This window comes from Heteronotia binoei, chromosome 10, assembly GCF_032191835.1.
Source record: "Heteronotia binoei isolate CCM8104 ecotype False Entrance Well chromosome 10, APGP_CSIRO_Hbin_v1, whole genome shotgun sequence".
Lineage (NCBI taxonomy): Eukaryota > Metazoa > Chordata > Lepidosauria > Squamata > Gekkonidae > Heteronotia > Heteronotia binoei.
Window position 1 is genome coordinate 33,306,435 of NC_083232.1, and position 16,512 is coordinate 33,322,946.

Below are 16,512 nucleotides of genomic sequence, written 5' to 3' on the forward strand. Positions count from 1 at the left end.
AACAATTATTTAGCCTACTTTTCAGCCTATGTCTACAACTTGGCTAACCAATTTACGCCTCTTATTTCCGCCCTTCCTGAACCCTCCCAAAGAACGGCCTCCGGCTTGGTATCAGAGCTATCTAGAGTGTCCAAGCAACAGATCAACACCATACGCCATGCTGTTTCTTGCTCGTCCAGGGTTTTTGCATCCTCTGTTGCCTTACGACGCCACGCCTGGCTGAGGTCCACAAATCTACAACCGGACATTAAACAAAAAATAGAAGACCTTCCCTTCGATGGCCTCGGCCTTTTCCATGCTTCTACTGACGAAGTCTTAGCCTCGGTGGATGATGGCCGCAAACGTGCCAAGCGCTTGGGAGTTTCCCAACCGTTTTCCCAGCGTCCCAACCGTGCAAAGCCATGGAGACCATCATTTCAAAGACGCCAAGGGTCACCTAAGCGTACCGACTTCTGGAAGAGGAAGACTGGCCAGCAGAAACCGCAGTTTCAACAAAGACCGCGGTCACAACAGGCCAAAAAACCCTCCCTTCCTTCTAAGCAGTCTCTTTGACTCCCCCGTACCGTTCTTCAACACACGTCTGTCACCGTTCCTTCCTACTTGGAACTCGATAACAACCGACTCCTGGGTGCTGACCATCGTGCGTCTAGGTTACGCAATCGAGTTCATTTCTCCACCTCGCCACCACTATTTCACAGCTACCCCCCCCTCTCCCCTCCTCCGTCAGGAGATCCTGGACTTGCTCCACAAGGAAGCCATAGAGCCCGTTCCCCCCCTCCATCGGGGGACAGGCTTCTATTCAAGATACTTCCTTGTTCCCAAGAGGGATGGAGGAAGGCGTCCCATTCTAGATCTAAGGAAGCTCAACAAGCACATCGCATACAGGAAGTTCAGAATGATCTCCCTGCAGCTCATTCTGCCTCTCATCCCCAGGAATTCCTGGATGGCTTCCCTGGACCTTCAGGACGCTTACTTCCATGTGACAATCCGACCTCAACATCGGAAGTATCTACGATTTGCCATGGGCCGGGACCACTACCAATATGTGTCCCTACCTTTCGGCCTCTCCACTGCGCCCCGCGTGTTCACCAAGTGCATGGCGGTTGTGGCAGCTGCACTTCGCACTCGGAACATTCCAGTCTTCCCGTACATCGACGACTGGCTCCTGGTGGCCCCGACACAACAGCAATTGGAGCACAACCTCGACACAGCTCTCACTCTTCTGAGCTCCCTGGGTCTTCGCGTGAATACATCAAAGTCGCACCTCACACCTACCCAGGACCTCAAGTTTATAGGCGCCCTTCTCTGCAGCTCCCTGCATCGAGCTTTTCTCCCAGAGGATCGGGCATGCACTATTATTGCCCTAGCCAAGGCAGTTCAACAGCAACCCCGTCAGTCTGCGTTCACAATCCAACGCCTGCTGGGCCTTATGGCTGCAACGACATCTGTCCTTCGATTTGCCAGACTGCGAACGCGACAACTGCAGATCTGGTTTGTTCGAGCCTACAACCCTCAAACGCAACCGCAAGCTGCTCTGCTCACTATCCCACAGAGAGCGCTTCTATCTCTCACGTGGTGGACTGTGCCCAACAATCTACTAGAGGGCAAGCCGTTTCTACCGACTTCCCCTACGACCACTATAACAACAGATGCCTCCAAGTGGGGATGGGGAGCCCACCTAGAGGACAAAACTGTCAGAGGGCTTTGGACGACCACCGAGAGACTCATGCACATAAACTGCTTAGAACTGATCGCGGTGCACAGAGCTCTTCAATCATTTCTCCCATTAATAAAGGGCCAGCATGTCCAGATCTCTACGGACAACATGGCGACTGTTTATTATATAAACAAGCAAGGGGGCACCAGATCCCTCCGTCTCTGTCGTATAGCCGTACTGCTCTGGGAATGGTGTGTCAAACACAACATATTTATGACTGCCATTCATCTCCCCGGTGTGGAGAATACCTTGGCCGATTCCCTCAGCAGGTTTCGGATAGACGACCACGAATGGTCCATCACTCCGACCTACCTTCGCAGCATCTTCCGCTGCTTCGGAACACCCGAGGTGGACGCCTTTGCATCCAGGAACAATGCCAAGTGTCCTCAGTTTTATTGCAGGAGGGGCAACGACGCCTTTCTGCACGATTGGACAGGTCCCCTTCACTACTTCTTTCCACCGACCCCCCTTCTGACACGTGTGTTGGTGAAAATAACTCGGGATGGCACAGACTGCATCCTCATTGCGCCATGGTGGCCTCGGCAACCGTGGTTCACGAGGCTGCTTCAACTGTCACGCCACACTTACTGCCGGCTTCCTCCTGCGGGCGACCTCCTCTCTCAAGCCAACGGTCAGGTTCTTCATCACAACCCTCGGGTCCTGGCCCTGACCGCCTGGAGAATACGGCCACCTTCCTCTCTACAGAAGTAGCCAATGTCATCCTCAACGCAAGAAAGCCTTCCACCAGACTTTCTTATCAGCGTAAATGGAAGCGCTTCTGTTCCTTTGCAACATCTTCTCAGCTGCAGCCGGAAACGGCTCCAGTTCCCCTAATTCTGGACTACCTACTTTCCCTACAGAAATCCGGACTCTGTTATTCCTCTGTGAAGGTTCACCTTTCTGCGGTTTCTGCTTTCCACAAGCCGATCGATGGCAAGACTGTGTTCTCCCATCCCTTATCAAAGTCCTTTCTCAAGGGCTTGTTGCACCTCAACCCACCGGTTAAACCATTTGTTCCGACATGGAGTTTATCGTTAGTCCTTTCCTGCTTGATGAAAGCCCCTTTTGAGCCTATGGCTACCATAGACCTCAATCTCCTTTCCTGGAAGACAGCATTACTCGTAGCCCTCACCTCGGGCAAACGGGCAAGTGACTTATGCGCTTTCCGCTACGATCCTCCCTACACCATTTTCCACAAGGACAAAGTTGTTTTGCGACCGGACCCTGCGTTCCTGCCTAAGGTTGTCTCCCAGTTCCACTTATCAACCTCAACTTCTCTACCAACGTTCTTCTCCAACCCATCCGACCAGGGACAACGAGCCCTGCATTCCTTGGACGTTAGAAGGGCGTTATCCTTCTACCTTGATCGTACACAACCTTTCCGTAAGGACCCTAATCTGTTTGTGGCCTACGGAAACCCCCACAGGGGTCTTAAAATTTCTACCCAACGTCTGTCAAAGTGGGTAGTCAGTGCCATCAGGTTGTGCTACGAACTGGCTAAACAGCCTTTGCCCGACGGCCTTAAGGGCCACTCTACTAGAGCGGTCTCCACGTCTTCGGCCTTTCTACAAGGCGTGTCTCTAGAGGACATTTGTGCGGCTGCATCCTGGTCCTCTCTATCCACGTTCGTCTCCCATTATGCGATGGACGTTCGTGCGAGACGTGACGCCTCCTTCGGCCAAGCGGTCCTCAGATCCATCTTCCTCTGAAGCCAGGGGTGAGTGCATCCGCTTCCATCTTTACACTGCAGACCACGTCACATGATGGTTGATTGCGTGATTGCATGTGATTTGATTTTTCCTGTGACTAACCTTTTTCTTTACCAGCACCCTCCTCCAGTTCATCCAGCTGGCTAGTCACCCATGTGTGGGACTGCACAGAGACCACGAAGAAGATAAACAGGTTGCTTACCTGTAACTGATGATCTTCGAGTGGTCATCTGTGCAGTCACACACGCCCACCCAGCCTTCCCCGCTGCTGGCCTCTTGTGATTCTTCCGTACACTTACAGTGTCATTGCCGGCGGCGGCTGGAAGAAACTGAGTGGAAGGGGCGCTCTCCCCCCGCTCCAGGCATGCGCGGTCGCTGCCTGCTCCCCAGAGCGGGAGGAAAGCGCGCCAAAAGACGTTATAAACGAGCTATTGGAGCTCCGAGGAATGGATCCGTTGCCTGCGGCAAGACCCATGTGTGTGACTGCACAGATGACCACTCGAAGATCATCAGTTACAGGTAAGCAACCTGTTTTTCTCAAAGATTTCAGGTTTTCACGGCTGGTAACATCATTAGGGTAGAATCTTTCGGGCTCAAGTGCCGTGTTCTATTGGAGAAAGTTTTCCTTCCAGATGTTTCGTTCTCGGCTGCGGAGAACATCCTCAGTGGCGTTGCAGCCGGAGCAGGCGCTCTGACCTTCTTGGCTGCTGTGCATTGAGTGCATTGATTGGCTCAATACACAGCAGCCAAGAAGGTCAGAGCGCCTGCTCCGGCTGCAACGCCACTGAGGATGTTCTCCGCAGCCGAGAACAAAACATCTGGAAGGAAAACTTTCGCCAGTAGAACACGGCACTTGAGCCCAAAAGATTCCACAATCCTTAATTATTGTTCTCCTGTTACTTCAATTGAGAGCATGATTTTGATTACTTAGTGCTGCCTTTCCCATCATGTTCGAAAGACAGGACGTATTTTTTGGAAAATAGATAGCGATTGGTTATATGACTTCTTGAGAAATGTAAGCTTTACTTTGTTTTTGCAGTATGCAACGTATTAAATTCTTAACTTGCTATTTTAAGGGAATGTCCTGATGGGTTTGATCAAATTCCAGGTGAATTCGGTAGCTGATTGGATCCACAGTCTGCCAGTCTCTCCCCGCCCCCCTCCATTCAGTGCCTTGTAGTACGTATGTTGTAAAGTGAATCCATGTCCCTTGACCAACCTGGTCTTTGTAGGAAGCACATTTTGCTTCCTGGTTTTCTGATTCCTAAATATTTTAGAGGGGGGAAATCTGAATAATCAAAACTAAATTTTATTGTAACATATTTGCTGTGTGTGTGTTTCTTTCCGAGACAACCTGCCAGCAGGGTTAAACAAACAAAAGTTAACTTTTATTTCTGGTTTGAAGATAACATTGGAGTTGAACAGATAGAGAGGTTGCAAAGGTTTTTTTCCCTCCTCACTGTACTTTTGAACTGTTTCCCTATTCCAGAGTTTGGGATTCTTTGATGGGAAAAAATCAGTTTGTAACAAAGAATCCCAAAGGTTGATATAGGGAAGCAGAGGTGCTCTAAGCAGCTCTTCTCCAGTTTCATCTTCAAGTGCTCGAAGGGCTGTGTGAAGTTGTTTTCTGTTGCCCCAGAGAATGGTACAGAGTAGTTTTCTGTTGCCCCAGAAGGTTGGACCAGAACCAACAGGTTGAAATTAAATCAGTTTTCAACTAAACATTAGGAAGAACTTCCTGACAGAGCAGTTCCTCAGAGGAACACCATCCTTGGGAGGTGGTGGACTGTCCTTCTTTGGAGATTTTAAAGCTGAGGCTAGATGGCCATCTGACAGCAATGCTGATTCTGTGAACTTAGGCAGATCATGAGAAGGAGGGCAGGGGAAGGTACTTGTGAATTTCCTGCATTGTGCAGGGGGTTGGTCTAGATGACCCTGGATGTACATTCCAATTCTATGATTCTATGATTCTCTCAGCCAGCATTCTCCCCACTCTGTTTTCTTTCAATTCTCTGAACTGGCTGTTTTCCAACTGTCTCCCTCACCAACATTCCTTCAGTGTCCAGCGGTCACTCTTTCGAGAGAGACATAGTATAACATGCTCTGTAAGAGTCATGTTTCGAAGAGGCTGGAAACGATTCAGGTTGAGGTGCCGAAGAGCAGCATGCTGTTTTGGGTGTGGTCGAGTACGTGTCCTTGATATTTATGTAAAAAATGGCTTGGGAAATAGTACATAGATGTCACTAGGATTGTTTTGCTTAATGGTTAAGATACAGGCAAAGGAAACCCTGAGAATGAGCACGGTTTAAGCTCTAACTGGTTATGAAATCTGCCTGAATGTTTGTGACTATTCATAGGTGAATTTACAAAAGAAGGTAGTTCTTTGCACAGTTGGTAATTAATTCACAGATCTGTCACAAGATGGTAACACTCAGTAGCTTAGATGTTTGTTTGTGTGTTTTAAACAGCAAACTAGTGAACAATATCTTATGAGGGTTTTAAATATTCTGGCTCTTAATTACTACTTTAATGGATATTCCAGTGTTCAGCTCACTGTGCTTTTATACCAAGCCTGTTTTTATTCTTTTAAGCCTAATCTTTCATACTGTATGAAACAAGAGACGAAGAGCTTTGCGTTTTGGGGCCCACCACTGCAACATCTGCATTGAATGTTCCATTGTCTCTAAGCAGTTTTTAATGGTCACCCTCTATTTTTGTGTTTTGTGCAAAGAAAACTACACCTACAGTACTGAAAGAAGTTCTTTAGTAACTAATTAATATAATGTTGAAGGAAAAAGAAATAATAGTATGTTCAAAAGTGCCATTTGTAGGAATGGCAACTAGATTTGTTCCTGGAGTCCTTACTTTTCTCAAAGCAGTCGGTGTAGATCTTGAAAAGCGGGTTGTGAATCTGATTATTTTATTGAATCAGAGCAAATTCCATCTATTCCAGCATTCTAACTTCAGCAGAAGACAGCCATGGAATTCACAAGCTGAGTGTGATGGAACAGCCATCCACTGTACTTTATCTGTGACATTTGTTACATGGAGGGATATGATCTCCAAATGTGGAAGCGTCATACTAGTAGTCATTGAACTGCAATTAAAAGTTATAAAGATAGTCGCTTGTACAAGCACCAAGTTGTTACTGACCCATGGGGTGACATCACATCATGATGTTTTCTTGACAGACTTTTAATCTATCTTAATTCTTTTTTTTATGTGATATCTACAATTCACCAGGCTTCTACCTTTCCATCAGGGGAAAACTGGGTTCTTGTCTCTGATGTCATGTGATACTTTGGAGGTGCTCAGTGTGCCGTCAAAGCAAAATGTGAGGCCAAGAATAATCCCCTGTCCCTCACCTTAGTGCTGAACTTGTCCATGCTGTGCTTTGGGTTTGAGAGAGAGGTGACATTTCAGAAACAGCATGGCCTTAGGACTAACCGCCCCACCCAGCTCCAAGTTGTTATGCTGTTGTGGGGTGAGGCTGTTGCCATGTTGACCATGGTGAGTAAATTTCTGAATCTGCGCTCTTAAAAAATCCATCCAAACTGTGTTACAAGATAGCCATGGCTGTGTGTTTTAATTGGGCTGATTTTGGAGTCACTTTTTGTATACATACAATAAAGCAACCTTTAGTACATTTAAATATTATACATGCATGATTGCCACCAATTTGATACTGCATTTATTCTTGTCAAATTTTGACAGTGATTCAGCTATAAGGAATTATTGTTCTCCTGTTACTTCAATTGAGAGCATGATTTTGATTACTTAGTGCTGCCTTTCCCATCATGTTCGAAAGACAGGACATATTTTTTGGAATATAGACAGGTTCGTTATATGACTTCTTGAGAAATGTAAGCTTTACTTTGTTTTTGCAGTATGCAACGTATTAAATTCTTAACTTGCTATTTTAAGGGAATGTCCTCATGGGTTTGATCAAATTCCAGGTGAATTCGGTAGCTGATTGGATCCACAGTCTGCCAGTCTCTCCCCGCCCCCCTCCATTCAGTGCCTTGTAGTACGTATGTTGTAAAGTGAATCCATGCCCCTTGACCAACCTGGTCTTTGTAGGAAGCACATTTTGCTTCCTGGTTTTCTGATTTCTAAATATTTTAGAGGGGGGAAATCTGAATAATCAAAACTAAATTTTATTGTAACATATTTGCTGTGTGTGTGTTTCTTTCCGAGACAACCTGCCAGCAGGGTTAAACAAACAAGAGTTAACTTTTATTTCTGGTTTGAAGATAACATTGGAGTTGAACAGATAGAGAGGTTGCAAAGGTTTTTTTTTTCCCTCACTGTACTTTTGAACTGTTTCCCTATTCCAGAGTTTGGGATTCTTTGATGGGAAAAAGTCAGTTTGTAACAAAGAATCCCAAAGGTTGATATAGGGAAGCAGAGGTGCTCTAAGCAGCTTTTCTCCAGTTTCATCTTCAAGTGCTCAAAGGGCTGTGTGAAGTTGTTTTCTGTTGCCCCAGAAGGTTGGACCAGAACCAACAGGTTGAAATTAAATCAGTTTTCAACTAAACATTAGGAAGAACTTCCTGACAGAGCGGTTCCTCAGTGGAACACCTTCCTTGGGAGGTGGTGGACTGGAGGTTTTAAAGCTGAGGCTAGATGGCCATCTGACAGCAATGCTGATTCTGTGAACTTAGGCAGATTATGAGAAGGAGGGCAGGGGAAGGTACTTGTGAATTTCCTGCATTGTGCAGGGGGTTGGTCTAGATGACCCTGGATGTACATTCCAATTCTATAATTCTATGATTCTCTCAGCCAACATTCTCCCCACTCTGTTTTCTTTCAATTCTCTGCACTGCTGTTTTCCAACTGTCTCCCTCACCAACATTCCTTCAGTGTCCAGCGGTCACTCTTTCGAGAGAGACATAGTATAACATGCTCTGTAAGAGTCATGTTTCGAAGAGGCTGGAAACGATTCAGGTTGAGGTGCCGAAGAGCAGCATGCTGTTTTGGGTGTGGTCGAGTACGTGTCCTTGATATTTATGTAAAAAATGGCTTGGGAAATAGTACATAGATGTCACTAGGATTGTTTTGCTTAATGGTTAAGATACAGGCAAAGGAAACCCTGAGAATGAGCACGGTTTGAGCTCTAACTGGTTATGAAATGTGCCTGAATGTTTGTGACTATTCATAGAAGGTGAATTTACAAAAGAAGGTAGTTCTTTGCACAGTAGGTAATTAATTCACAGATCTGTCACAAGATGGTAACAGTCAGTAGCTTAGATGTTTGTTTGTGTGTTTTAAACAGCAAACTAGTGAAGGATTGTTTTGTATACAGTGGCTGTTAGTTATCATGTCTAATCGGTACCTCTATATTCAGAAGAAAGTATATCTCTGTATTCTGTATGTTGGAGGCAGACCATTCAGAAGAATGTCTCTGATTCTGTTCTTAAATTAATCTGGCTGGCTGCTGTTGGAATCAAGATGGCTAGATGTATCTTTGATTTTTTTACTTTCTGTTTTGACTGGGAGATAAAGTACAGTAATTAGTGATGGAACTGTGATTTGTAACCACGAATAAACCATGATGTGCTGAAATTGAGGTGAAGGGTATTTTTTTTTTAGCAATGTATGTAAAATAAGAGAGGTCAGTCCATTCTGGGTTTTAGTAATGAAAAATTAATTCTACACATCCAGTAGCTGGACTGAGAAAATTAATCCTTTCCTTTTAACTTTGGTATTGTTTATATAATTTGTAAGATATATGTTTCAGATTGTTGATGCGTATATTCATTCTGTATCCTCTCAAGTAACAGAATGTGCTGCTGAAAACAATTTATTGAATAGGGCTTCCATTGCATTTTTGCCAGACTCTTGAAGGGTAAGGAGTTGGCAAGAGGATTATGAAGTTAAAAAAAAAAATCTGATGGAGCTGCTAACCTTCCAAAGGACTTTTGTAGACCATAGCAGGTGGATCAGAGTGTGTTTACAAGTAGTCTTGCAGGCACACTATATATGTTTGGAGGTATAAATTCTCTACAAGACATTCTAAAAGTAGTGGGAGAATGTTTTTAAAATGAAGGTAGATTTTGAATCCCCATGACCCAGGCAAGTCTGATCTTGTAAGATTTCAGAAGCCAAGCAGAGTCAGCCCTGGTTATTAGCTAGATGGGAGACCACCAAAGAATGCCAGGGTTGCTGTGTAGAGGCAGGCAATGGCAAACCCCCTTTGTTAGTCTTTTGCCTTGGTGACACTACACCTTTGTTAGTCTTTTGCCTTGGTGACACTAATAATAATAATAAGCAACAAAATTTATCAATATGAGCAGCAGTTCTAGCATCTGATCCATGATTTAAGGCATGAAGGTTCCTAGCTGTGGGTAGGACAATGCATTATGCTGAGCAGAGAACCCAACACATGATCCAAGGTTCAAGCAGTAGTGAAATGATCAAAGACTGTTCCACACTTTGGTACCAGTGGATCAAAAGGCAATTATTGTGCCCTGACCTGGTTAGCCCAGGCAAGTCTGATCTCATCAGATCTTGGAAGCTAAACAGGGTGGCAAGTATTTGGATGGGAGACCTCCTTGAAATACCAGTACTTGGGAGGAAAGGGGCAGACTTTATTTGGCCACCTCTGTGAATCTCGTTCAGGCCCCCAATATGGGTCAGTCACCAGAGGTTGCCATGATTTCCAGATGTGTGCAAAATACCAAAAGGGGGGGGCAACCATTGTGGTTAGTATATTTATTTGGGTTCTTTGAACTCAGTAAGTGTGACTATGACTGCAGTTTAGGTCTCACTGAAAACAATAAGACTGATGTCAGTTATGTCTATCTTGTTTCAGTGGAACAGTCATGAACAATTTTAGTTGGACTAGGCTTATTATACAGCTGCAACTTTAGTTTTGCTGTTGAGTATATATCAGGCTGAAATGGGCAACCAGTTCTGGCTCCCTGATGAGTATATTGAAAATGAATGTCAGCAGAGAGCCAACATGATGTAGTGGTTAGTGTTGGATTGTAATCTGGGTGACCCAGATTTGAATCTCCACTCTTGCTGGGTGACCTTTGCTGGGTGACCTTTGGACCAGTTACACCCTCTTAGCTTAACCTACCACACAGGGTTGTTGTGAGGATAGAAAGGAGGAGAGGAGAGCAATGTACGCCTCTGCGGGTCCCCACTGTGGAGGGAGGTTTGATATACCGTATTTTTTGCACCATAAGACTCACTTTCCCCCCCCAAAAAAGTGGAGGGAAAAGTGTGTGCGTCTTAAGGAGCGAATACTGCAAAAAATTCACACAAATGCCTCTAAATTCACACAAACAGCTCTAAAAACTAGGTGCGTCTTATGCTCAGGTGCGTCTTATGGAGCGAAAAATACGGTAAATACAAGCAAATAATTAAAAAACAACCCCACAGTACAGTTTTAGGTGTTAGATGAAAAAATCTGAAGAGTGCATTGGAAAAACGTATTGTATAAATAGTATGGCAAGAGGCTTTATAAGAGCACAGTATTATAGTTTATTTCCACTATATTTTAAAAATAAAACTATACTTTGGTCCTGAACATTATGATTATGGGTGTGTGTACTTTGCAAACATGCTGTTGGATTTTTTTTTAAATCTAATGTAATTTTGCCTGTTTTTATTTTGCTTTTCTTAGCCATGAGAAGTACAATTAGTTAGGCTGAACAGTGAATCTCTACTTTCTAGTCTTAGAAAAAGTCACTTAGGTTCTCTCTGGATTCACTGTGAAACACCCATATATTAGGGGTGGCCAAACTTGCTGAATGTAAGAGCCACATAGAATAAACACCAGATGTTTGAGAGCTGCAAGACATGAACGTCAGATGTTTGAGAACCGGAAGGAGGGAGGGAAAGCAACTTTAAATGCATTCTCTAAGCTTCCACCTGGCTTGCTTGGAAAAGTGATTTAAAGAGAGCTGGCTGATGGGGCAATGGGAGCTTTGAGAGACATACAATTTGTGTGAAAGAGCCACATGTGGCTCCTGAGCTGCAGTTTGGCTACTCAAAAGACTTCCTAACTCCAACTTTATTCCTTTAGCTATGAAATGATTTAGATTGTTCTGAATGCAGAACATTTAGGACTGGATTTAACTCTTTCTCACTGATCAACAAGAAAGAAGGACACCTACTAAAAAGACTATGCTTGGGATCATGGCTACTGCATGGACAACAGTTACTTGGTTGGGAACTGCAATTAGGAACTGAGTGACCTCAGGCAATACCTGCTGATACCATATTGCAGGGGTGGCCAATGGTAGCTCTCAAGATGTTTTTTGCCTACAACTCCCATAAGCCCCAGCCAGCATGGCTAATGGCTGGGGCTGATGGGAGTTGTAGGCAAAAAACATCTGGAGAGCTACTGTTCGCCATCCCTGCCATATTGCACTGATTTACAGTGTTTACCAGCTCATTCCTTGTCCACATGTATGTTGACACTTTCAAAGAACTCTAAAGCAGAGGTCCCCAACCTCCAGGCCACGGATTGGTACCGGTCTATGGCCTGTTAGCAATTGGACCATGAGTTGTATAATTATTTCATTATATATTATGATATAATAATAGGAATAAAGTGCACAATTGTATCATCCTGAAACCATCCCCCCCCCTTCCCCCGGTTGGGGATCAGTGCTCTAAAGCATTAAGTCCTTTCTTGTTAACCTTTTAGAATTCTCTGAAAGTATCAGTAAACACATGGAAAGGAATGAGCTGATAGAGACATTTTTTTTTTGGTTTACCAGAAGGCTTTTGAGAGAGTCCTTTACCAAATACTCCTGAGCAAACTTCAGAGTCATGGGATAGCATTGGAAAATGGCTTTAAATGGGGGAGGGGGTAGACAAATTCATGGAGGACTGGGCTGTCAATGGCTACCAATCATGATGGATATCTACTCCCTCCAGTACCTCCAGTATGAGGTAGTATGCCTCCTTAAATCGGTTGCTGAAGAGCCCAGGCAGGATGATGCAGTTGCAGTCTCCCTGTTGGTGGACTTCCTAGGAGCACCTGGTTGGCCACTGTGAACAGAATGCTTGAATAGATCAGCCTTTGGTCTGATCCAGAATGACTCTTCTTAGTTTTCTTGTGTAAAATTAGCAGGAGCTTTTTTGATTGAGCCACACAAAGAATTTGTTTCAATAAGAGGGTAAGAAGTGTGAATTAAAAGCTAAAGCTGAACATACTACCTGGCAACTTTTTCATGCTTCCTTTTGTTTTAGGGATCGAAAAATAAAGATGGACAGGAACAGATCGAAGCCATCTCATTTGGAGAGGAAGAAGAAACATTCTCTTTGCCTGGCCTCAAAACTGTAGTTTTACGAAGATCCATACATGGTTTTGGCTTCACTTTGAGGCATTTTATTGTTTACCCTCCAGAGTCTGCTGTTCAGTCTTCCTTAAGGGTGAGTTAAATGGCTCACTGCCTGTTGGTTATAGATACATTTATATGTCCGTAATGAAGAACATTGCATTAGTGCTACAGTAAGAACATTCTTTGCAGTTCAAAATTCATTCTTAGTGATGGACATGTCAGAAATGGCAAACAACTTCCTTGTGTTATTGACTTAAGAAGCAGTTCTATGCACCCTTTTTGAGGGGGGGTAGGGTTTTGCAAAAACAACATTTCACTTTATTTGCTTAAAACCATAATTTGTTGCAGACAGTGAACACAAATGTATACAAAGGGTTGGGTGGAGCATGACTAACATACTGGAATTAACTAATTACAACTGTTGCATTTATAGACTAGAACTACAACAGTGCCTTAACATATATATATATTTACTGAGCTTTAGAAGATGCTGGATCAGACCAAGGGGCGCTTCTAGTATGACATCCTGTTTAACACAGCAGCCCACCTGTTTCCACAGCAAACAGGGATAGAAGCAAAGGTTTTCTCCTGGAGCTGCCTCTCTAGCATTGGTATTCAGGGGATCTTCTTCGTGGTCTCTGTGCTTCACACTCCTGGGATGACGCGCCAGCGCCAATCCCCGATCGGTAATTCCAAAATCCGGGATTTTTCGCAGCCGAACCCCGGTAGGCATGAGCAACAGCCCCAATGCACATGCCCACCCGGTGGGCGTGAATATCCTGCCAGTTCCTTCTATACCGCCACGTCGGGTAGACTTATTCTTGGTCACTCTGGTCGGTAGTTATTATCTTTTCCTCTCCAGGTTTCTTTCTTAGTTTTTTCGTTTTCATTTTTCACCTTGTTCTTGTTATAAAAGGGGAAAAAAGTAGATTTAGAGACTATTTGTTAGTTTTTTTGCCCTTCGGGGCCCTTTTTCCCCCACCTTCCCTTGCTATCCCTGTCTATGGAAAAGCGTTGGGTTTTTTTTAAGAGGTGCCTTAAGTGTGGGAGCAAGATCCCTCCCCCGGACGGCCATTCTCTTTGCTTGCTGTGCCTTGGCGAAGGTCACCGAGTAGAGTCTTGCCATCACTGCTTGAAATTCTCCAAACAGACCAGGAAGAATCGAGGAGCGAGACTATCAACGGCACTAGTGAAATCAGCCCTCACACCGCAGATGTCGACATCGGCGTCAACAAGCACCTCGAAGGCCGCCCCAGCATCGATGTTGGTTCCGGTCTCAATGTTGAGCCAACCAACCCAACCATTCCAGGGAGTTGACCGGCCCCACAAGTGTGTGGGCTTGGCATCCCATTCGGAACCTTACGCTCTGCTGAGCCCAGGAAGCATAAGGAGAAGAAGCGGCGCCAAGACAGGCAAACTCCTTCTCCGCCACCGAAGGACCCGGCAATCGTCTCGGGGAAGCCACCAGTGAAAATCCTCACTTCTCTGACTCAACTGAAGAGCCCCTCGAGTCCGACGGATGTCCCACAGACCTCTTCTGGCTCCGACCCTGAGGTAGACCTCCTAGAACAGTCAGCAGAATCTAAGGAGGGCGGTGATCCGAGCTCGGCGTCAGATGTAGAAATTTCTCAAGGGATCGCTCGATACCGAAAATGACCTCAACCCAACCTGAGAGATTTGGGGAACCTTCGGACGCTTTTCGATGCCCTCACCCTCTCCCCAGCTGGGACCCACGGCTGTGGACTTACCCGTTTGGTGGCTATTTATTTTATTTATTTGTTTATTTATTTTGTGATTTCTATCCCGCCCTTCCCAACAAGTGGCTCAGGGCGGGTTACAACATAGGAGTCTAACATAAATAGGAATTAAGTGTAAAACATTTAAATTCAAACATTAGACCATTTAAAACATTAAAGCATTTAAAACATTTAAACAGTTAAAACATTTAAAACATTTAGAGGCAGCGAACATCCAATATAACTGCGCGCAGTTTCTTATACCAGCTAGTCATAGGCCAGCCGGAAGAGGGTTGTTTTACAGGCCCTGCGGAACTGGGTAAGGTCTCGCAGGGCCCTCACCTCTTCCGGCAGCTGGTTCCACCAGGAGGGGGCCATAGTAGAAAAGGCCCGGTCCCTTGTCGATTTTAAGCGGACTTCCTTTGGCCCGGGGATGACTAGGAGATTTTGTGTTCCCGATCTCAGCACTCTCTGGGGAACGGGGAGAGACGGTCCTTCAGGTAGGCAGGTCCTAGGCCATATAGGGCTTTAAAGGTAATAACCAGCACCTTGTACCGGACTCGGTAAACTATCGGCTACCCCTACCACTCTCCTTACCCTTGGTATCCACCCCTGAATCCCGATTGGGATCAGTATTCGGAGGCTTCTCACCACACGAGAGTCTTGGCACATTCTCCACCAGGTCGCCGAGAGCCTTTGATGCCGAGAGCCTTTGATGCCGACACCGAGATTGGTCAGAAAGCCAGCGCGTTCCAGTGGTCCCAACGTTGAGAAAACTTCTTCGACCAGAGTTCCCATCAACCCCCCGGCCTACCATCGGCTGACAACGCATCGTCTTCACCATCTACCTCCGATGACGATGGCGAAGAGCAGTTGGGCCGCCAGGAGGGATCGTCCCCAGAATCCAGAATAGCAGAGGATCTTCCCATCTCCCCCTCGGAGGACTTGAAGTCATATGGGGAGCTGATCAAGAGGATAGCGAATTCTCTGTCTCTGCCTGTGGTTCAGCCCCAACCGGGCATTGACGATACAGTCTTTGACATAATGCAAAAAGATACGTCGATGGCAGCAGCCCTTCCCATCACCAAGGTCATCTTGCAAGCCATCAAAGATCCTTGGTCCAAGCCTGCCTCAACCTCCATTTCGTCCAAGCATATGGATCATATGTATAGGATCCAGGAGCAGGGTTCAGAGTTCCTCTTCAACCACCCATGCCCCAGCTTGGTAGTGGTATCATCCTCTTCCAAGGCTAAGAAGACCCATGCCTCACCTCCAGACAAAGAGGGGAAGAGGATTGACACCTTTGGCAGGCGTTTCTATTCCGCAGGCACTCTAGAGATCAAAATCTCTAATTATGCTGCCTGCATGGCCAGATACCAGTATTCCCTGTGGGAACAGCTTTCACCGCTTCTGGCCTCTCTTCCTGACGACAAGCGCACGTTGGCCAAGAAGGCTCAGATGGAGGGAATGCTCCTGGTGAAACAACAGCTGCAGACTTCCAAGCACATGGTGGACACTGCAGCTAAAACTCTCACCTCGGCTATTTCCTTATGCCGTCACTCTTGCTCTGGTCCACCGCTCTCCAATTAGACACAAGATCCTGGGTCGAGGATTTACCCTTTGAGGGTGAAGGTTTGTTCAGCTCCATTACGGACACAGTCCTACAGGAGATGGACAAGAGTATAAAAATTTCTTGCAACTTAGGAGTACATCCATCTTCTTCTAGCCCCAGCATGTCTCGCCAATGGTCCAAGCAATGGCCTAAGAAGCCCTACCATTCCAAATCCCCTGAAGGTTCATGGAAACCACGCACAGGACAGCATGAGCCTAAAGGTTCCTTCACTGCAGGAGGGAAATCCAAGTTTTCCTCTTTTTTGCAGATGGGAAAGTCTAAAGCTAGCAGGAATCCCAAACAGGGACTTTGACTTTGGCGTTCCCTTCCCCCCCCCTCCCCTCCTCAGGGCCCACCCGCCTTTACAGATTCCTGCAGACATGAGGGCAGATTACCACCGACAAGTGGGTCCTGTCCATCATACAGGAGGGTTATC

General features: G+C 45.7%; 1 protein-coding gene across 1 annotated transcript in view; it reads left to right on the forward strand.

The window, feature by feature from the left end:
* Positions 1-16,512, forward strand: part of ARHGAP21 (Rho GTPase activating protein 21) — a 176,375-nt gene that overhangs the window by 72,387 nt on the left and 87,476 nt on the right. Inside the window, exon 2 of the mRNA XM_060248353.1 lies at positions 12,637-12,819. Coding sequence (XP_060104336.1) covers positions 12,637-12,819 — 183 coding nt within the window. The remainder of the gene's footprint in view (positions 1-12,636; positions 12,820-16,512) is intronic.